Consider the following 23,512-nt stretch of genomic DNA (forward strand, 5'->3'; position numbering starts at 1 on the left):
TTTTATGGTCTTGTGTATTCCATGGTGCCTCTGACCAAATAAATCCTTCCCTTGAAAAGATCTACTAAAACTACAAGTGGAAAGTCACTGCTTGAGATTAGTTAGTATAGTGCAATCATTATACAATGCTAGTGCCTCTGCTGCTGAAATGTGAATACATTTATTTTCAGTATTTGACACAATTCACAAAAGAATTTTTGTCGTACAACATGGAAGACCGACATATGAGATGGAAACAGCTAGAGGACTCTAGACAGCTTCATATACGGCCAACAAATTGTTCAAGGAAGCTGTATGAGCTGCTACAGAAAATCAATTTTCAAAACTCAGGAAGGTGGATGAATTGTGCTTGGGAGCAGCTTAGTGTCATATCTTCAATTTAGTAAGTTTAAAAAACATTTAAAGCTGTTTCATGGTATATGTTCAATGCGGTTCAGAGTGTCTTGAGTGTGTAGATTTCAGAAATTTTGCTCTCAAGAAGAATGTGTACATCGTATGTGGAGAAAAAAGAAAGTTGCATTTTTTTGCATTTGTGATTTATTCTGTTGTATATGTGTAAAGCAATAGCTTTTTTTTTTTTTTTTTGATAAAATTTAGCAAAGACTGAATCAGGAAAACAAGCTGTATAATCAGAAAGTATTGTCTGAACAAAGCAATATTCAGCTTCTGTTACCAGATATTTTAACTTAGAAGTACTTCAAGTGATTTAGTGACGTCTGAGTGAATACATTGCCTTCTTTGGTAATTGTACTGACCTTTGTTATTCAGCCTTCCCAAGAACGACTCCAGCTTGTCGAGCTTCATATCGGATTCCAATTGCATATCAGGCCTGGCTTCAATTTCTAAGCAAAACAGAAAGTAAAACTGGTTAAGTCAAGGGAAGTAAAAAAGTCTGAACTTATTTCAGCCATTTTTGTTCCTTACCTTCCAAGGGCTTTGTCACTGGAGTGGTAGACTTCTGCCTGTTACTGAAAGGGGATGCTACTGGTGTTAGTGCACTTGGAGAAGCCAGGCCTGCATAACAACAGAGAACATAAGAAACACAGTCTCATGTCAGACCACATCTGAACAATAAGAGAGCAAGCCATATAGGGAAAAGAGATGAGCCTTGCCATTTCCTACAGTCCTTTATACTACCCCAGCCTCCACAACTGTTTTATCAGTGATGTTGGGAGTGTGCTGCCCTGCCCATTCCTTAAATCAACAGCAATCTCAGAAACTGCCCCATTCACAAGAACAAAGCTTTGTTTCCAACTGTCACTTGGTTTACATTTTGGACTCGAGTTCTACCCAGGCCACACTCTAGAAACATGCAACCATTCTGAACAAAAAGATACAAAAAAAGAGCAAGGAAATTACCCAGACCTTGGTGTTGTCTCCCCTACCTGGACCCTTTTTTAACCAAAATTTTTTTTAACAAACATAGCAGGATGCATCTGACCTGTGAATACAGTCCCTGGATTAAGCAGTAATTCTTGCGCACAGCTGTTTTTTTGCGTGTGTTTTTGTTTTGTTTTGTTGTCTTAGAGCACATGGAAGCAGAAAAGTAGAAATGGAAGAATCCCCACCATATACAGCAAAATTGTTGAATTTGTACTCTTCTCCCTCCTCAGTAACTATCATGAAGCAATTCATTTTCGACTCAGTAGATAAAAATCAAAGGACATTTTTGTTCTTTTGATACGAATCTGTTGCTCTAGTTAAACAAATTGTGCTCTATGGATTTAGTGCTTTTGATTAGGTGAAAAAGCATACTGTAGTGAAGATTATATCTATTAACCATTGCTGCCTAGGTTTTCAGTGAGGGAGGAAAATGATATTTAAGCCTTCCTCTAATAGCTGTTCTCCATTTAGCCATAGCTTACTAATTACTGAGTCACATAAGTTTAAGTCATTAGTTGTTTTGATCAGATAAACCAATGCTGTGCTGAGAGAAACTACGCTAACCATGTTTCCACCATCTTTACTGCAAGTCCTAGCAAGTCGTAATTGCCAAACACCAGCACAGATTTAAAATATAATCAAGTAGTTTTTCCACAAACACACTTTTCCCTGTTACCTAAGAGACTCAATTATTCATCAGGTTTTAAGTCAATTGGTAAAGCCTTCAACAAGATGTATTTGAGAGGACACAGCTTTTAAGCAGCTCTCCCAGGACTTAATCCACAAGACCACAACGAGATCTGCTTCAGATGTTAGTCAAGAATCACCTTCCGAGTAGGACTGAAAAATTTTAAGCTGTAAGAAGCAATTAAAATACAGCATCTGTGCACCCGTATGTAACAAGGATTTAATTTTGCATTGCTTTCTCATCATCCCTTAAATTAAAAACCTATCATGATAATTTCTTCTTCTAGGCAACAAAAATAGCACACATCTGCATAAAATCCCACTCGGACTACTTTTATTGATGTCACTGTCACTGGATTACCTTGTTTCTCCACAAGACTGATCACAGTACCTAAAGAGATCCTTTCAGGATATTTGTCTTTTCATATTAAGAACAAATGCTATCACCTTCTCTTCCTTTTGAAAGATCAATGTATTTGGCAAAATATCTCATCCAGCAGTCTGTGGGCAACTGATCACATTTTATTGGTGACCCTCCAAAGCAGGTTAGTCTTGAAACACTGACCACTAGCATTTTTCGCAGCAAAACAATGTAAGCAGAAGCTAAAGTACACTGCTAATAGATGCAATTGCCAGTATCATCTATCTGTCATATCCGTAAACAGAGTATGTTCTAGATTGCAAATAGCTTTACTCCCTGTTGCAATGCTGCTTTCACTCCACAATGAGTTTCTTGGGTGGTTGTCATGAAACTCAGGGTTCATTGTTGTTGCGTTTAACAACCAGTTTCTTGTCACAGAGCAAACTTTAGTATTCTCTACTTACAAGAGATCAGTTTAGGTACCTTCTTCCAAAACTATCATCTTCCCAGAACCACTGCATGAACAGCTGTATTCTACCATGGACAACCTTCACATATTTCTCTCCACTTCAAGAGAATAATTGCATCTGGAAACAGTGACGGGCTGAATTCAAGAGATCCCAAAAATGTCAGCATTGCTCCCATGTCATTTCTACTCCCTGGTTCTACGCAGAAATCTGTTCAGTGATTTCTTGAGCCAAACACAACACTTAAGTTGTCGTCCAAAACAGCATCCATAAAAATAACACGTTTGCTAAATATTCCCAGAGATCCTAGGAGTGGGGCAAGTGCCAGCAACAGCAATGGCTAGATTTCACAACTTTTCTCTAGAAACTGCACCTGGGTTTTCAAATGAGAAATAAATAAGAAAGAATAATCCGACTGTGCCCTCTGGACTGTATTCGAAGGAAAAATGAAACATATGAACATTGAAGTGATTGATGATCACCAGTCAAGACAGATCCCGGTAACAACTGGATGGTAGTGCAGTAGTGCAGAAAAAAATGGATCAACACCAACAGCCACAAGAAGCTAGAGAGAACAGCCTTATGGTGTGATATTTGGTTGAATATAAACAGCCTTCCTCTTGCTAAACATGGATACTGTTTCTGCTTAGCTTTAGCCTGACTTTATTTTGACTAGACAGATAAGCAGCGGCTTGTTTATATTGGGATCATTTCATCACTGACCTTTTTTAACCATTCGGCCAGCTACAGTGAACTGCGTGGAGTCATTGGCTGCTCCTTTACCCTTGGATTTCCAGGCTTCCTCTCGAGCTGTAATCAGGTGTTTTCTTTCTTCAATGGTCATTTGACTCTCCTGATTATCTGCTAGCCTCTGATTTTAAAGGGGGAAGAGAGAAAGAGATGTTTAACAATAAGTAAGCCGACCAGAATATAGCAAAGTACTGGGTGAACATTTCAAACGCCAGCTGTAGAGGCAAGAGAACAGGAGTAACAAGCTACTAAAGGAAAGTCACAGATAGAGCTTAGTGACCCTGGCCCTTACAAGCCTCATTGTTTTGCTTCCTCATTAGACTGTGAAGATAAGGTTTTGGTCTATGTTCTTTGACCTTTTCTTGAAACCACCAGCCAAGGCAAATGGCATCCCTCTAAGCAAAACAAACCATTTACTCTGGATGTGATATAATTTTCCAGACCTTGTTCTCTTGAAATGTGACTTGCTACACTACTGAGATCACTAATCTGACTTTCAGCAAATGTTTTCCAGTGTGCAAATTTGCAGGTGGCACAGGGAATAACAACTAAGAACCGGAACCTCAGTTTGTCATTTCTGAATCACTCTCTTACTGCAACTTAATTTTCCAGGCAGGATTAGCTGCCTTATCTCTCCAGAGGCTGCTCACTTTAGGTCCTAGGTCAGTTTGCTCTTCTGAATATTTTTCCAATGACTGTGATCATTTCCTCCCTCACCTTTTTTTATGGGTCACCCTCAGCTTTTCTTGCTTTCTTTACAGAGTAGCACCAAACAGCTTGAGCGATTAGATGCAGCTAGGAGCATTAAGCATCTTAGTGCCCTCCTAACACAAAGGATTGATGAAGGTACATTAAACAGGAAGGAATTTACATACTAAGCTGTAGCTAGGTTAGGCCATGGAAACATTGCTTCAATGCACTTTGCTTAAGAAAGTAGCAACGTTTCAGGGATTATATGGCATAGAAATCATTCTAGTCCATGGGGCTGTCAGCTCTAGAATTACTTCCAAGTTGTGTGCTATTTGACATTTTTTTTCATAACTTAACTGCTAGATTTGAAAAACCACATGAAAATGTAAAGCTTTAGCAAAGCACTAGCTCATACAACTACAGAAGAATTGAAGTGAAAAAGAACCCAAAAGCTTGTGAATGTGAAGTAAACACTTTTCTTGATGTCAAGATACAAGGAAGGGATATAAACCCAGATATTTATTTATTTTCCTTAAATCAACAGCACTGAAGAAATCGATCCAAGGTTAACACTGTAAATAAAACTAAACAAGAACTGTTGTGACTACAGGGGGCACAGGGAAATAGAGACTTTCTTATGGCTTTCAGCATGTACCATGGGCAGCATCCATCAGGCAGAAGAGTAAAGACAAGCCAAGAAGTGGCTTGTACAAGGACTAGAACATGCAAGCCTCCCACTCCTCCCTCTAGTTCCATGTACATTTACAGCCTTCTGCAGTAATGTTTGCACCCAAGTTATCAGGAAAGATAGTTGGGCAGCCAGACACTATGCCAATCGTGATAATCAGGATAAAACACTCAGAATTTTCCCTAGAATTCCAAAATGTTCAACAGAAATATCAAAATGCAAGTCTATTCAAGTAATGCTTCCTCTTCTGTAAAAGCCTCTGAATACTTTAAATGAAAACACTGAAAGCAACCCCTATTTGTTTTCCTCAATCTCCACTCATTCCAGTGTTGGAAGCACAGCCACCTCTGGGATGAGCAGCTGGCAGAAAAAATCATAGCAACACATTACAGGAGATCTGGTGAGGAAATTAATGAACACCCTCCAATGAAACCACAAGTGAAATTTGAAACACAAAACAAATATTTTTAATTTAGCAAGGATGCTGTCTTTGATTACAATACGAAAGGAAGTGAAGAAGAGGCAAGACGACGTAATATGGGTTCTTTTATATGTTGGTGAGTTTTGTTTGTTTGTTTTCTCTCTCAAGTGATAGGGGGCTTAATTTCACATTTTCCTTCCAGAGAATACATGAAGAATGTGCAGAGCTACCGGAAATTCTGAAGGCACAGATCTGGAATGTGTCTGCATTAATCACTGCACACATAAATTTTAAGAAAGGTCATGAGTAAATCTGGAGCAGTGTCAAAGAACAAAAGAGAGTAAGTAGCTCTCTAACAGCATAAACAAACTTCTTCTTAATGGAAGATTTAAAGCTGCTCCATTGGGCAGAACATCCTCGAGTTCCTAAAAATCAGACTGGATGCGTATATCACAAAACCTGAAGCAATTTCATATCAGATCTCTTCCTAATGCACAAAGACTCCCACCTTCCCCTATTAATGAACAAATGAACTTAAAAAATGATGAGCTGAATAGAAAGCAAGCAATCCCTAACTCATATAACTCACCATAACAGTCCTGGTGAAAAACAAAAGCATATGCTGTACTTAAAAGAAAGAACTATTTTCTATAGCTAGAAAACTAGTTTGAGCCAAGGCAATTGTCAGTAAAAATTTCATAACAAATACCCTTGGTAATTGGGAGTAGTTTAAATAGCTTGCACAATTGCCAAAGGGCAGCATTTCTGGAGGAATGAGCTGGCTAAAGCCCATTCTGCTCGAGAGAAGATGTTGTGAGAAACATAAGCCTTGCCAATCTTCAAAGTGCAAATTTTATTTCCAAATAGAAAACAAACAAAAAAAAAAGAAGAAGAAAGATATAAAATAAATAAAAATCTCAAATTCATACCTGTGACTTTTTGATAAAGGATGCTGGAGACCCCAATAAAAAAAAAATAAAATAAGTAATTATTTTAGAGTATCAGGAATAAGTTAAAGCTTTGGAAGACAACAGATCTAATGCTGCTTTTCCCATTAAACAAAACAAGTACTTATATACAATGAAACATTCTAATTTGTAGTGAAAAATACGTCTATGTTTTCACTGATACCTCTTGTTACAGAGAAATGATAGAATCTTAAAATCAAGTTAAATACTGAAAGGGTCAGAAGAATTGGCATCCAGCAACATGAAATAACAGGAATAGGAGATGCCCCAAACAAAAGCACTGATTAAAAAACAACACTAAACCAAACAAACAAAAAAAAAACCTTTGAAAATGGGAAATGGCGTAGGATTGATAAAAGCTAAGATGGGAATAATCTTTAGCAGAAGAACTGAAGAGTGTAAGTACAGGTCACGTAAGCTGTGTTTCGTTCCAGACAATCATGGGAAGACTGCTGTAAGACAATCAATAAAGAATCAAAGCACAGTTGCATAATTAATGCCGTTCCACATGGCATTATGGAAAACAGGTTTAATCAAAATGGTAAGTTTGATGAGATCAAGTATGATTAAATATGTTAACACGGTTACCTCTGATTTCTTTAATATATTTGACTTAATCACAGATGACATTCGGAGCTTTTTTTGAGCAATATAAAAATATCACTGCAGCTTGCAGACTACATACTAGTTAACTGACAGAAAAAATACTTCTAAACAGGACATGGCCATGCAGCAATCTGATTCATCCCAACCCTGACCAGTATGGTTTCATGCACGTGGAACAAAAATCAGTTCTGCTGAGAAGAACCTCGGGGTGTCACCAATGCACAGAAGAGAAGGGTGGGCGATAAAGATGAAGAAAAAATAATCACACAGGTTTAAAAAAGGTTATGAGAAAAGCCAGGCTTTTAAGAGCACTATCAGCTGAAAAGAGAATCAAGGAAAAAAAAAAACCAGCCATTTAGAAATATAGAAGATGAGGAAAAACGTGGAGCAGTAGTTCTGAACAGATAATTAAATGAAAAAGGGATTACATACAATGGTAGCTAAGAACCGGTATCATCTGCCATTACTGTATAAACAAGAATACTGAGGAGAGGAAGAAGATGGTGATTCTCCATACTGAGATCTTTACTGAAATAACTCATCCCATTTCCAGCATCTACACTTCTATCCAGGATCCCAATAGTTTTGGAAGGTTTTAGAAAAGATCTGAAATAATTTTTCAAGATTTGAAAAAAAAAAAAAAATCTACCTCATATTAAATCAGATTGCAGTGCATTTTTCATGTTTGGACAGTCAAGAATAAAGACCACATATTTAAAGACCACATAGTCTGAGGGAGAGTTATAGACTTGATGTAAGAACAGCTAGATAAAGGGATTACTTTTCTTGCACTGCTTGCCTGGGCTGGTTGATGACACTGGTCTCTTCCAGCACTGCAACACATCTAGGCAATGCTCCATTTTGTACCCTAGGATTTTCTAGTCTAAGTAGTGCCACATCGGGTCACAAGAACACAATTCACAGTGGTCTTTGAGCCTGCCTTATATTTTTAAGCTTCTTTTCTTTTTTATTTCTATTTTATAAACACAAGAAATACAAGTATTGACAGTTTTCTATGTTAAGGTCTGTGTTGGACCCTAGCTGGAGGAGTCCAAACCAAAAATGGACACTAAAAATGTATTTTTCAAAGTGGGAATCCATTTAAAACCAGTGTTATGAATTATATAAAAGAGGTATGTATTTGCCTTGTAATACAAATAACTTCTCTGCTTTTGGGGGCAACTGATCCTCATTTAAGATAAATGAGGTGAACAGCCACTGAAGGACTTTCTCTCTCCGCTGACTGTTGAGGGGATATTAAGTTATTAAGTTAGATGATACATTTACGTTCTTGATATATAGAGCTGGTGAACTCCATCATGACAAAATGAATAGGTCATCTTAAGTCAAATAGTAATAAAGCTATATTAAATTCAGAGCTTACAGAGTAGAGGTAACAATAAGCCCAAAATTTAATTTTTGATTAAAAAAAAATCGGAGTAAACATCCCCAGAAACTTCTATGAAGGTGAATGTGGAAATGGTAAATATCAGTAGTCAAAATATTTTAACATTGTTTCAGTAGTATCTACCATAATCATCATCCTCTGTTCTAGCAGTGAGTAACTAACTGTTCCTGGGGTTCATTACCATTACCCACGCTAGCCAGAGTGCTCCTGACGTGCGACACATGCTGTATTTTGGCAGGGGGGAATTGAGAACAGAGTGGATTCCTGGTAGTACTACCACCACAGATCTGAGCTGGGAGGCAAGGCAATAAAGCAGGATTAGATTTGCATAGATCTATCAAGACCTTCCACTGAACTCTCCTTGTTTTCTTGTGTACAGCTTGCTTCTTTGCCCACTCCTGCTACGTTTCTTTAAAGCAGCATTTATTAAGCTGGTTAATCAACTAAGAGGATTATTAATTCCCTATGTAAAAAGAAAAAAAGTCAAAATGTGTTTACTTGATATTGTTGAGCATTTAAACTGTGCAGACTTTTGCTCACCTGATTAATAGGTAGAAAAGGATGAAATTTATGGACAGCGGGTATAACAGGAGAGTAAGTAGAAGCATATACAGGTTCCTATGACAAGGACAGAAGCAAAGTAAAGGAATTAGAAAAGAAGTGGACTGCCAGAGATGAAGATGGGGGAAAACACACTCGTTTTCCCCAGGATCTTGAGATGGAGTAAATCTCAATCGTTTAATCTTCTAGAAGCATTTTCCCTATTGGAAAGCCAGAGACCAAAAAATATTTTCACAACACAACAGCATGTTTACCAAAGCCAATCCATGCAAGAATTAAAGATGTTAGTAACAACATCACTACAAGTCAACACAACACTAAACAGCCCAGGCAGGAGATATACATTTTGTATGCTGGTAATCTTTATCACTCTGCTTTCATGCACCAATAAAGTGATGAACCATGTCAGCCATGATGGAAACAATTCTGCTGCAAGTTTAATCAACCAACAAACCACCTATGTTCAGGACAAAAGGAAAGAACATCTACTAAAACTGAGATACTCAAAAACCATCTGGAGGCAACTACTAAGCCCATGGCGCTTAGCAAAGGTGAGTTTACCATTCTAAACGAAGCCTACAAATAACCCCTGCCTCAGAGCTGGGCTTACCCAAAGCTGATTAAGACATGGCTTTAACAACGATAATTCTTCTTCCTTTCTCTAGGTTAAAGCAAATACAGAACATTGCACAGCATGGGACAACTGCAGCTCGTTAGAGTGGCCCAAAATGAAGCCCAGCCATTAAAGCTTCAGCTTTGATTAGAACTGGGTACAAGCACTTGGTGGCTGCCTTATCTGAAATGGAGAAAACTCTTACCACAGGAGGAGACTAATATTTTGCCTAAAGGTCACTTTTTAAAGGCCTACCCCCTTTAAGATTTTTATACACTTCATCTCTGAGTAATCTGGAATTGACTGCTCCGTTCTGGCCTTTAACACCAGTACTGAGCTGCAATACAAGCTTGCCATAAGAATTAAGTGCATTTCAAATGTCATTCACTGCTTCAGTGCTACTGCAGTGCAGCTGGTAATCCCATTAATCAGGGACACCGTTAAAATGGCCAACTATAAAACAGGAATTTTCATTCCAGTAAGTCTCACTCTTTTGATACTAAGGAAAGACTTTAAAGTTAGTTATGTTTTCTACATAGAGAAAAAAATATATACCAAATCCAAAATATTTTTCCAAAATAAAATGGATTTTTTTCTTTGCTAAGACATTCCACAGCCTACAGTTTTCCCCTGACGATAGAGCAATTCTTTAAATTGTCCAAGTATGTTTTAGCGTACATGTAAGTAATTTAAGAAGTCTCACATCTTCCAACAAATTTTCCTCCTATATGCAGCAATCATTAAAACAGATGCTGGACCTCCATGTAAATCTCAACTTTTTTTTCTCCCTAAGTCTGTATCTCTTTGAGTTAATTCCTTATTCTACTTTTTTTTTTCCCCCATGTTAAGTTGCTCTGTCAGCTTTTCCATGAATTTTATGGCTTTTCTACAGTTTAGCCTACATATAAATGATTATAGTACCTTTAGAGAGAGATATCAACATGAATACACTGTGAAGAAGCATTTTGACTAGAAGTGATCAAACAGCACTATTTAAAGTAACTATTTTAGTAATATCTTTCAACTTTTGTTGATTACAAGAAATCTAAATGTACTCTAACTTCTATTTTATATAGCTATGCTTCAATAATTAAGCCTCTAGAATGAGTTAAACAGCCTTTCTAAAGACAAAAAAAAAAAAAAACTAAAAAGGTGAGCTTGACCGCATTAAGAACAGTGACATACCACAACTAGAAAAACTTCTGTTATGCCCTGCTGGTTAACAATAATGCCTGAAGTGTACACACTCTTGCTGCCAATGCATGACTGGCATGTGTGGAAATTGTATTTTAACTAGCTCAAAACACAGTAGTCAATTCAGATCCTGCACTTTTATTGCAAATTCAGCAACAGCAAGCAGTAAGATTCTTAAGTACGCTGTAGTCTCAAAGCTCTTCTACAAGTAGGTACTTCAGTGGCATGCTGCTTTGTGGTCCTCACAGGGTAATAGCCACCACACTGAAGACTTATAGATAGTAATATTTCCAGATGTAAGGACATCTGACAGTGATGTGTTGAAAGCAGTGTGGTCAACTTGGACAAAGCTTTACATTATTTGTCACGAACATAATGAATCAGCATCACAAATATCAATATGGTTGTGTGTCTGACAAGACTACTGACATTTTTTTCTTATATATCCAAGATTCCACCCACATTTTGGCAGAAGTGCAAAAATCCTCTGGCTCAGGCTCTAAATGGCCAAGAGCTAACATGAACCAACACAGTGGGTGACCCTGTGTCACAGAAGCTCCCACTGCTAGCATTGTCACATCAAAGCTCGTACCCTTCAAGCACTTCATGCTCTCTTACTTTAAAAGCCTAACTTGTGCTGTGCTGAGTGATGTTGCTGCACATGGTAACACAACAGGGAGGATATGGGGGCCAGGGAGTAAAAAGAGAGAACAAAGGTTTCATCTCTGCCTAAATCTTGGCAGCTACTTAAAGCTTTTTCTCAGCCCCATTGTCTTCAGCTTCAGAACATTTGTAATCTGACCTCAACAGTTGTCATTTTGAAGACTAGCCTGTTAAAAATGTGACCACAATTTTGCTTTCCTCAGTGAAACTATTTGTGTTTTAGGACATCTTCAAACTAGCGACTGAATTTGTGAGCAAGTCCACACAGCAAATAGAAAACAAAACCCACAGACCAAACTGTAAAGATCAGTTTTCTTGATTTTCTGTACAGTTAACACACAACCATTGATGAACTGCAAGTTGAGGCACAGATATATCCCCAGTAAGAACAGACTGTAACAACACCTTTTTTGTAATATACTGATGGAAGAAGTAGTCTTTTTACTGTTTGCTTACCTATACTATTCAATAGAAGCAGTATTTTCACAACTAAATGATTAGATCCCAAGATTATTGTTCCCAGTGGTAAAATTTATAATACAAATTTTATCTTCACTTGTCCTCTGTGGAAATATTCCTTGAAAAATTAAATGCTTTTGGAACAGCCATTTTATCTAACACTGTAATTTCTGAAATACTAGACTCAGTAGAGAAGCGAATCTACATTAGTTGGAACTGGGAGTCCATTCTTGAAGCAAATCTCTCAGTAATCCATCCATACCTTTCTACCCATCTCCTGCTCTACTCACTAACACCGACAAGACAGATAACATCCTTGTCCAGGAGGTTCTGGCTATCCACAAACACCAAAGATCATGCAAGATAATCAAAGGACGAACTACTCATGAATGCTCTGATACCTGCATTTCCTTAGTGCTTCTAGGATCCAAAATTATCGCTCAAAATAAGCATATGCACAGAGGCAACACACCTTTAGGAACATGAAATTCTTCCAAGGTCACCCTTACTACAGAAAACGCTTCAAGTCTTAAGCCAGTTTCTCATACATTGGTGCGTGTGTAGGAGAACCTTAATCATTATACCTGTAAACATTCCAGAAGCCTTACAGGCCAACTTACTGCTCCACAATCTGCTGATGTAAAGGCATTCTAACCAATATTGTATGCACCAAGACAGTGAAGGCATTCTTGTTTAAAGAGCTCTCATGTTGGGAGAATTGTGTTTTAAACGTGCCTTTAAACAAAAGGAGTAGCAAGAGCTAGTAGCTAATATTAGGCATGCCTGTCTTGTTGGATGCATCATCAAAGCTGAAGCAATTCAAGCAATATGTTTTTTCAAAAAAAGGATAGAATTACCTTCTTCAACAGCTGCTCAACTTCTTGCATTTGTGCACTACGATCAGTGGCAGACACTTTTGCATACTCTTGCTTTTTGCTGAGCCTGCTCTTCCAATCCTCTTCACCACTCTTCTTCAGCAATGCCAACCTAGAAGAAAAAACATGCCAACATAGTATCTTTACCTCCCATCATCCTTAGAAACTACCCTTAGTACCTCACTAATGATGCATTCAAGAAAATCTGAAATTAAGTTTTCTAGCTAACCATAGTTATTTACATTTCATACACATATACAAAGCTCACCAATGAACAACAAGCCTTTACTGAACATGTCGAATGGGAATCATCTGACAAAACACAGACATCTAGTCTGTGACAAGCACTCCAGTTAATTTGTACAGTCAGTGCAAATTGCCAATACAGTCAAGGGAGGCCAAGGTATAATGAAGATCATCCTGAAGTAGACATAAAAACAGTTAGATGAATCACTGCTCTCTTCCCCTCCTTGTCGATAAGGCACAGAGATTGACTAGCTCAGCTATGGATGCTTCTGTTGTAGATGTCCGAAGTTAATGAGATGAATCCTATCACTGCTGTTTATTAGTCATTAAAAAAAATAAAATTTATTTCCTTTAAAACCCAAGAAGGAAGAGGTTTATTAAGAGCAGGCAGCCATCAATTAGGTCTCATCAGGCACATCAAATGATAACTTTGCAGTTAATGCTTGGACTACAACTCTGATGACTGAAGTTACTATCAGACTGCTAGGGATCATTTAGTATCTCCTTGGTCATTTCAGGCATTGCTGTCATATAAATCAGTAGTACCAACCCACTAACAACTTGGTGCTATGATACTACAGCTGTGAAACCCATCTGCAAGATTCAACTGGTTTAAAGGAAGCCTTATATTTAAAATGTAGATTACCATTCATCTCAATTAAGCAGGATCTTGTAAAAGTACTATTTTCTAATCTTAAGTAAAATTCTGAATGCAGCACAAATGGATGCTGACTGGCCCAGCGGGCACAGCATGTAGATTTGTTTTGCTGGAATTAGAACCTATCAGTCCATACAAACTCTGAGGTGATTAGTTTTGGGGTCAGGGGAAATCAGTTTGGAATATAAGGTCCACAGAGGCATGATCTTCAGCTTACCTCCCTCAGAAACTAATATTTGAATTGATATATGAATTTGAATTAATATATGAATTTTCTAGCTTTTAGAAATCATTCTTAGCATTCCTTAAATGTGTATCTGTAGCAATTATGTAAACAGTTGTGCTGGTCCACTAAATCATTTTTATTTTAGCTGAGTTGTTAAATTTTGTTATATAACTTTTATTAATCTAGGGCATTTCAGTAAGATTATACCAAGACCCTTAACCCTATTAATATTTGCACAGGTTCAGTAGGCTGGCAACTTATTTCCATCACAAGATATGGAGATGTGTTTTCAGAGATGTGATTACTGTCCAAGTTTTGTCCTGTAACTATGAAAAGGAAGAGATAGGACTGTTTCAGGCAGTTGCTTCCTGCAAAAATCCAGGGAGTGTAACCGTGCTACTGACTTCCTCAAGGAAACCCAACTGGTCCTAAGGCAGTCAGCTGAGAAAAACTCAGAATGCAGAAGACAGTAAATCCAAAGAATACAATGGCAATAAGAATGCTAGTGTTCAAGAAAAGGTGGCTAGTGTTCAGTTATTTCCTCTCTTTCTCTTCCTGCCCATGCAGGCACCGCTGGCAGGCTTCACGTTGCCTGGCTTCTTCGTACCTAACAGCACAGCATGGGTAGGGGTGAAGAGGACCCAGGATAAAGAGCTGAGGCCATGGTCATTGCTTCCAGCACGTATACAAGATTTCACTGCCCAGAACTTATCTTCTGGAGTATGTCCATGCATGTGTGAAACTGTGGAGGAGACCAAGATCGGACTGAATTGCCACCACACTGCTGAATTATCTTCAATAGTCACATTCTCTCAGGTCAGCTTTGCTTAGAAATGATCTGCACTAATTGAAGCTGTAAGGCGTTTTGGTCAGCTTTAGCCTAAAATGGGTTTGTTTTTAAAAATGTCCATAGCTGCACAGCATAGTAGGCAGATAAGATCTGCCCTGTTTTTGACCCTGCAGTTTGACATTACTGCAGGGTATTTGCCCTAGACCTTTGGCCCAAACAGCTTGGCAGATCAGAAAGGGAAAATCTCTAATTCTGAGACTGTTTCTGTGTCTCTGGAGACTGTTCTCTTCTTCATCGTAAGGATGGATTCATCCCCTCCACTTGTATATGCAATGAAAGAACTCATTCCTACAGTAAGGTCATGTGTCTGTCTGCCTCAAGCGATTAAATAACACCTTTAAAGGGATAAGCATGCCCAGCATGCCCTTGAAAACTTCACTGCTGCGCAAAACCTAAAGCCGTGCATTTGTCTCGAACCATGGAAACAGCAATAAATACAGGCCACCTTGACTCAGCAGCCTTTGAAGGGCATCCTTTTGTATAAATAAAGATGCAAGAAATGCTGAATTGGATCACCCAAGCAGGCCCACCAGATCAGTAGCTTTACTCTGAGAGTATAGAGCAGCTGATTCTTTGGGAAGTTTGAAAAACAATAAAAAAATTGTGGTCTAACGTTTGGATTTATTTAAGGCCTGCTGCCTACTAGTTTCATTGCATCTCTAGTTTGATTCATTATTCACCTTCATAGTTCTTTTCATACAACTTCCTCCTTTGCATCCCAAAGTTCATTTTCCAATCTGAAAAATCAGTATTACACTGTTCTCGGAAGGAACATCTTTACTATTTATCTGTCCATCTTTGTCAGCTTGCTCAGTGTCTTTTTTTTTTTTTTTTTTTTACCTGCTACTCAGGTACTCAGATAGAATGATCCAGAGGTGTTGAAGGAAAAATGTCAGATTAGTACTGAGGGGAAATACAAGCAAGATTCGAACAGTGGTTTTGCCTAAATAAGGAGCATTGTCTGGTAAAAGCCCAGGCAAAAATGAAAAAAAAAAAAAAGACATCTTTCTTCTGTGGCAATATTTTAGTGTCTTTGCTGCTAGCGTCATCGTTGAGATGACATGAACTGGACACGGGTTTGGCTTTCACATGGACTCCATTGGCTGCACTTGACCAGTTCTTTTTAGTTGCCTTTCAGCTGCCTGGAGGCCAATTTGAGTGCAATAACTACAGAAAGGAAGCCGATGGTCAAAGAGTTCATAAATTCACTATATATGTGTACTAGCCTCCAGAAGGTCTTGTTCAGGCATCCATTCACCAAAAAAGGTTGAAACTAAATTTTAGATTGGGTTTGTCCTGACAAGGACTAGATGAAGGCTGGAGGTCCACCAGCTACTTATCTGTAGTTTTTGAAAATGGTGTTCATGGTGCACAGCTGACTTCTGAAGAGGAGCAGGCAGGGTGGCTTTTGAGAAACTCTGGTCTCTGTAAATGTACAAATACAGGTAGCTACATGTAAATGACACTCTGTTCAAAGTCCTCCAAGACATTCCTCTTCCTGAAGGCCTCTCCCAAACTCCTAATTTGTCTGGCTGAATACAAGACAATTATAAAAAGGTTTCCAGCGCTCATATATAACACATCAGTGGATTGGCCCTGTCTGTCTAACAAAAAACACAGCCTACTGTAAGATATGAGCCTTTGCTCCCTCCCACCTCCAAGTGTCATGTTTGCAGAAGAGAGGATAGGCATATTTTCTTTCTTGAAAAATCATGGTTTTCATTCTTCCATAAAATATAGGTGATTTTGAAAATGCTAGGTATGCACTCACCCCACAAGGATAATACTACTTCAGTGAAATAAGTCTTTGTGGAAAATCACTTTCATCCAGACCAACATGCATGCATCCTGCCCAAATATCATTACATCTGTGGAAAAGCTGTTCTTCCATAAGGTGAAAGAATGTCTGACACAGCCAGAAAAATCCACTGGATGGGAAGATGAAGTTAGTGAATGTAAAAAGGAAAGAAAACAATCCAACCCAAAAAAGCAAAGTGTAAAAGTTAATCTTTAGCAGAAATGTTCTTTGAGGTTTATGAATAGTTGGCATCAGAAACAGTCAAGCAAAAGAAAAAAGAATACAACCAGTCTTTTTTTTTTTTTTTTTTTTTTTTTTTTTTTTTTTTTTAATTCTGGGCCAAGAAGTAGACTACTGTAGTATTTTGGAATGCTAAAACGTTTTGATAGCAGCTCTGCCATTTACAGATGTTTGCAGAATCAGAATACACGAATTCGTGACAAGAGAACAGGTATTTTCTGGTGTTGGCTTTCGTATTGAATAGACAGTCTTGGAGGCCCAATGAAAGCAATTCCTGATTGTGAGTGTGATTGACAGTCTGACAGGAACATCAGTTCTTCAAGAGACTAACTCAACTGAAGCATTAAATTTAGGATTGAAACAGCTGCTAATACTTGGATCTTCCCCCTCCCTCCAATCTCTTTTTCCCCACTAGGCTCAGGGAAGGTAGATCATTTACTACCCATAAACCAGAATTTACTGGATTTAAGTCTTATCTGTCCAGACAGTTGACATATTTGCAGAAGGATGAGGGATGAAAGGTTGCTTTAAAACAAACAAACAAAAAACCTGAAATGCTAAGTACATCTTTCAGAAAGGGGACTAAGACTGTTACAGCTGTTTTAGTCACTCTGCTCTCCTTATATTAAATAGATAACAGAGAGTGGGAATGCTAAAAATGAGGATGACTCACACACCTCCTAGAAATACATGAAGCATGCTTTGGTATCTTGTTGAAAAAAATGGGTTGGAGTACCGAATATCACACCCACCTCACAAAGTGATGGAATACTTTGACACAGTGAAAGTTCGATGAAGCAGCTACTTTGATTTATCAGTTCTACCTTCACTGAACAAAAACTGAAGTATGAATAAGTCTATTTGTCAACCTGAAGCAAACCATCATCATTTTACTCACTGGACTGCTACTGCAAGCACAGAATAATTAACATTTGATTTCATTTTTGAATGATCTTGGGCTGGAAAAAATGCTTCTAATACTCCCACAAACCTGTCCAGCTTATTATCCTTTAAAATTCCTGAGTAAGTTCTCAGACATCAAAACAGAAACTATATATTTCTGAAGTAAAGTGTGAAATATCACAGTCTATCCCTGATTCTCTGTACTTGGCTTACTATAAAGAGACTATTTCCACAGAGCAACAATGAGACAGCTAATTAAAAAATAAAATTAAAAAAAAAACACATTATAACTATTGTAACTGAAAACAGAACCTGATGAAATATATTGAGTAGAACAAACGTAACTAGAATAAGTATTTTACTACTTTCATTTTCTGAAGCTCTTATTGATTATTCAGGTGGCTGTTTCAAAATCAGATCATCATGTTCTCTTCAACAGTAATTCTCATTCATCATGAGATGATAACGCTTTATAAGCATGTCAGTCAGATTAACTGCATGTTTCTGCTGTTAGTTTTTGACAGCTAATAGAGCCCAATAAACATGGCTTAGCTTTTTCAGAAACTGGCTTAAAGCTTCTTTTTATAATCATCACTCTAATAACTGTATTTATAGAGACCATTTCAATAAAGTGAAATTTAAGTACCTTTCCTTAATTGACATCGTTTTGCTGGAACTATCAAGGACATCTTCAGCTGCTTGTGTTTTATTCTCTCCAACAGAAAACATCTCACAGGAATTCTTATAAAATTTTCCTTCCAATTGTTCGGAGAGCTCCTGCAGTCTACAGGATGCCACAGCTGCAGTCTGTGAAACAGTCCTCGTTGCTGATGTGCTGGTGAGTTCAGAAGTAGACTCAACATGGTCTGCCCGGTCAAAAGAAATGTGCTGAATTAGACTTAGTGCTATCTCAAACTAATTTTACATTACCTACACTGAAGCAGTAGATCTGTTTTTTAATATTCAAATCACAGATCATATGCTATCCCAAAAGAGAAAACAATTCTGGCTGAGCTAGCACAGAAAGATTAATTGTTCAATATTATCTGCTGAATAGACTCTCCCTTTTTGACTGAAGTTCACATGAAGCCACAGAGCTTCAGTGTTCAATACACAATCCTGAACTTCATATGGATGAGGCACAAATTGCTGCTCCTTTCATCATGCCAACAGGAAAAAAAAAAGGTCAGATGAAAGAGAGAAGAGAAAAAAGGGTAGGGGAAGAGAAGCAAAATTTAAAGAAGAAATTAATTTACTGGTTAAGCATTTAATGCATAAGTACTATACTAGGAGAATAATTTAATATGTTTAATAATTTAATGAAGATCTTATTTTCTAGGAGGGTGTTAGGGACTTTTTTGTTGTTGTTTTCTTGAGCTGCAATTAAACCACAGGAAAAACTGCCTTGAGAAAAAATAAATGCACCATTAGAGCTATCCTGAAGGAAACAGAAGTTATCTTCACTCTTTTTGAAATTTTACAAGCACAATACCCCCGATACACTACTGCTCCTGTTTTACTCCAGTCTCCATCTCCTCTGTAGTCACAGAAAGCTAATTAGATAGAAGGGACACTGCTTTTGATGAATACAAGCAGAACTATACCTTCCTCCCTACATCTGTTTGGAGACCATTTAAATTCAAAATGAATTAACTTCACGGGACAAAGAAAAAAATATTTCTAGCACTATAGGACACATTGGTCCTGTACCCCCAACTTAAAACAGAAAACTGCTCTGGAATTACTCGGTTTATATTTTGTCACAACATTGAAGGGAAAATAATAGTAGTGTTTCAAAAATCATATAGCACTACTTGCTATATATGTACATATGTAGTTAAAATATAATATAGCTATATATGCAGAAGGTGGCAACAATTCAGAACAAATACTTGACCCAGAGCAACAAGTTCAGCTTGTTCAGTATTTTGGAGTGCAGAGGCACGGGCAGCAGAGGAAACAACAAAAAAATTTAACTTCAGTATATACTACCACTTCTTTAAAGGTAAGAAAATCTCAATAAAATTGAGCCATCTGTAAGGCCTGAAGAGTTACAAGAATAGCTAAGAGAAAATTGTACTTGCAAAACTTAAGTTGTCACAACTTTTTCTCTACCTTTAAGCAGTGTTAAAAAAGAAAAACTGTCTTGATAATATTTGAAATGAAGATGTTTAAAAACTGAGAAACTCTGCTGTTTGGTGAACTAGACTACACCAACAGCAGGCATATACTGCACTTCTTTGCAAAGTCTTGCTTTGCTCATCACATTCCAAATCCATGTTTTCTTCAAAGGACTGGCCTTCTTTGGCTTCCCACTTACCTTGCATGCTAGTATCCATTTCCTTATGCTCAAGAGGCTGAAAAAGTGCTTGTGAACTAAACAGTTCCATGCTGCCCTTCCTCAGGAAGCTGTATGTTGATTCTTTATGGTAGTCCCCTGTTTTTTCAGGAACAGGATGTGTGGTTTCTTCCTCAAAGGAGCTGTACTTTCTAATTTCATTAGCCTCATGTGCCAGAAACCTCTTTCCCTCTTCTTCATGCTTCTTTGATGATCTTTTGCTTTCTAGCACTTCTGATGAAGGCTGCCACTGTTCTGACTTCTGCATGTGTTTTCCTGAAGACTCTGAGTTTTCTGCTGAAGTGTGGAATCTCAAATCAGCTTTTGTGGCGGCACTCACGCTTCCATCTCTAGCTGGCTTCGCATGCAGGTCTCCAGCAAACAGTGCAGAAAGGGCAGAAGCCATTGTTGCCACTGATGTTGCGACTGCAGTTGGCAGGGGAGCAATTTTTCCACTTTCATTTTGCACCTATGGACAAACATAAAAATAAAAAAGGACCTGAGAGCTCCAAAATCATCCATTCCCAAGAAAAGTCTGTCATATAAGTTCTTCAGAGCAGAAGGTATGCTTCCACATGAATACAATGCTCTACAAATATACACTCATAACAGTTAGGGGGAGCAAGAATGCCCCATCATTTGGCTGCAAATGGGTGATTCCACCCAGGGTAAAAATGACTGCATATGAACAGCAAAATCTTCAGCAATAGAGGGCAGGTGTGTAGCATGCAATATGACATTGTGTCGGAGCTCCATGAAAAGGTCCGTACTGACATGGTACTGCACAGCACCGGGAGAAGGAATTAGTTCAGGTTCCAGATGCCGGATGACATGCCATGTGCTCAGGCTAATCAACAGGACTAATTAGCTTTGGCACAGCTCTGCTCTGATATGGTTATGCAGCTTGCAGCTCCAGAGCAAGCTCAGCACCGAGAGAACGCTCCGTGCTGTCTTACATGGGGCACGCATTCTTGCCACTTTCGCCACATAAATCACCTTCACACAGGACTGTTACTCTTAACAGTTTTTCAAATATCAAACATTTGCTGTCTCATACATCTCTGAGAAAAGTATTTGTATCTAAGAATTACATATATATTTTTTAAGTCCAAATTTGCTTTGCCAGCCTCTACAGAGGAACAATTAACTTTCATTACTCGAACGTTATAATTTTATACAGTTTACTTAGAGACAGTTAAGATGCAAAATTTCCCTGAAATGGACAGCTTGGGTTTGTCTTCTCCAAAGGGGTAAAAGCCATGAAATAGTGACAAATATGCCTTTATACAAATCAGGAGATGTTTTTTGTTTGACTTTTTTGTTGTTTTCTTTAACTGCAGGGCTAGTGAACAGCATGCAAAAGGAATAGGCAAACTCACACCAGTAGGAGTAAGTCAACTAAAAACTTAAAAAGCACATGCAAATTCCATAAAGCATGGACAACACACTCATATATTAAACAAATCAGAAAGCTGAGCAAAGACTACTACACTAGCTCAAAGATTCCAAAGAAACATTAATAACATAGTTACCGGTTTACTCTTTTTCCATTGCATCTATTAGAATTAGAAATTTAGAGGAGATCAGCAAAGGGATTTCAGCTTCAATTACACGATTACATTTGCAATTATGTATTTCGGTAATTAAACCTCTAGTTGTCTATTTTCTTACCTTCCTTTTGTTTCTTTCTACAACAACCATAACTACATCTCAAAACTCCAAATGCACAGCTCACTATGTAAGGTCGTTTTGACAGTACATTCCCACTGTACTCTGTTCAGAGGCAACTCTGGTTTCTTTTGCTAGGTTCAAAAGGATATGACAAAACATGCTTCCTCTGCATTTTCTTGCTTGAAGCGTAAGTTCATCTTGTAAAAATCTGACAAATTAATGTGACTGTCACTGGCTTCTTTCCTATCTGCTTCAGCCCATTTCTGTTGATCACCTTCCTGGCTCCCAAACAAGTTAGTGACATGATCATTAAAGCGTTCAAACTGTGACAGTGGTTGGCATGTGGAAAATGAATGGAAATTGTACTCTGTAATGTCTGGAAATCTTGTTAAGATAAATATGCCAAATATTTACTACTACTTTAAGCCTAAGTAAAGTAAGCATAAGGCACAGTTATGTATTCATGCAGATTTGCACCAATATACTTAAAGAAATCCTACCTTCCCACAATTCTATTATTATATGGAAAATGTAGAAAGATGAATGAAGCATTATAGAAAGAGTACGTAGGGCAGGAACCTTCTAACACTCAGATCAATCCAAACCCTTAGAAATATAACATGCAAAGGAGTGATCCTTCACTGTTAAAGTGATTTCTTCTAAAGCTGTAGTGCTAAGGGACTGATGTTTCTGTTGTTGCGAACATTAGATCTGAAAGATTACTGCTTGGCCATCCTGTTCTCAAGCTTCACTAAAAAGGCATTCCTTTTCAGTTCCAATTATATGAAGGATTCCAGACTGAGAAGCCCAATTCACTGCAAGGTTTAAACCACTTCATTTTGACTGTGAATTTCTGAATTTCAGAAGTATTCTGTTTTGGTGAAACAAAAAAATTAAAACCAATGCCCCCTCCCAGTGGAAAACAACAGAACGATGTCATAATACTGGAATAAATAGTGCCTTCAGGAACAGATTTGAAAGATGCACATGACAAAGCTCCAAAACGAGATGCACCAGTTTTCACCCTTTTGGTCAGGAATTTACTTTTAGAAGTTGAAAAAGACACCGGAAAAGACAGAGACTGTGAAACGTACAGCGTGCACTCATCAGGAAGATGATATACCCCTAAATTACTTAAAAAAGGAAAACACATCAATGAACTTGAGCATTTTGGAGGATGTTGTTTCTCAGTGTCAGAAGACTGCTTCCTGAAGCTTTTTCCTGTGAATATGTCATGACCCCACTGTGTAGCTCGGAGCAAAGAAAAGGGCAACTGTCATGGCATCTCACACTAAAGCTCTTTCTTCCAATAAAATAAACAAATGAAAAAGAGCTAAGATTGCACTTACCTGCTCAACTTCTCCAAGAGTGACAGGCTGGGTCTGGTAACGAGCATTCATCCTCCTGTGCCTAATATCTCCTCGACTCCTCGTGGAGATGGCCCTGGATACTGGTTGAGACAGTTTGTTAAACAAAGCCATCTTTTCTGCCAAACTTAATGTGGAAGAATCTGGTTCATCAGATTGATCTTGCCCCATCGCCTCTTTGGCTGCTCTTATCTCCTCTTTAGCTAAAATTTTTTGGTGTGCTGATGCCTGCAAGCTGAAGAAACAGAACTGGAAATGAGTTTTAAAGATGCTGTTATAAAGTTTTAGAATCTTAACCTGATAGAAGCAGAAGAACTGCGTATGAAGCACAATAGCCAATGTAATATAGCAGCCTAAGTGATTATGCAGTGGTTCAACATTGGCATGATGGGTTCTAATTTAACAGCTGAAGATTTAAAAA

General features: G+C 38.0%; 1 protein-coding gene across 21 annotated transcripts in view; it reads right to left on the reverse strand.

Annotated features, from left to right (window-relative positions):
* The window catches only part of SVIL (supervillin), a 137,797-nt gene that overhangs the window by 19,350 nt on the left and 94,935 nt on the right, over positions 1-23,512 (reverse strand). For 11 of the 21 annotated variants that reach the window (XM_040546523.1, XM_040546520.1, XM_040546506.1 and 8 more), the window contains 9 exons: positions 23,074-23,326; positions 21,586-21,609; positions 20,036-20,522; positions 18,362-18,581; positions 12,777-12,906; positions 8,970-9,047; positions 3,622-3,769; positions 925-1,014; positions 756-842 (listed from right to left, as the gene is read on the reverse strand). In XM_040546523.1, coding sequence (XP_040402457.1) covers positions 756-842; positions 925-1,014; positions 3,622-3,769; positions 8,970-9,047; positions 12,777-12,906; positions 18,362-18,581; positions 20,036-20,522; positions 21,586-21,609; positions 23,074-23,326 — 1,517 coding nt within the window. The remainder of the gene's footprint in view (positions 1-755; positions 843-924; positions 1,015-3,621; positions 3,770-8,969; positions 9,048-12,776; positions 12,907-18,361; positions 18,582-20,035; positions 20,523-21,585; positions 21,610-23,073; positions 23,327-23,512) is intronic. The other 10 variants (XM_040546513.1, XM_040546515.1, XM_040546516.1 and 7 more) reach the window with 3 other exon arrangements.

Source organism: Cygnus olor, chromosome 2 (genome assembly GCF_009769625.2).
Source record: "Cygnus olor isolate bCygOlo1 chromosome 2, bCygOlo1.pri.v2, whole genome shotgun sequence".
Lineage (NCBI taxonomy): Eukaryota > Metazoa > Chordata > Aves > Anseriformes > Anatidae > Cygnus > Cygnus olor.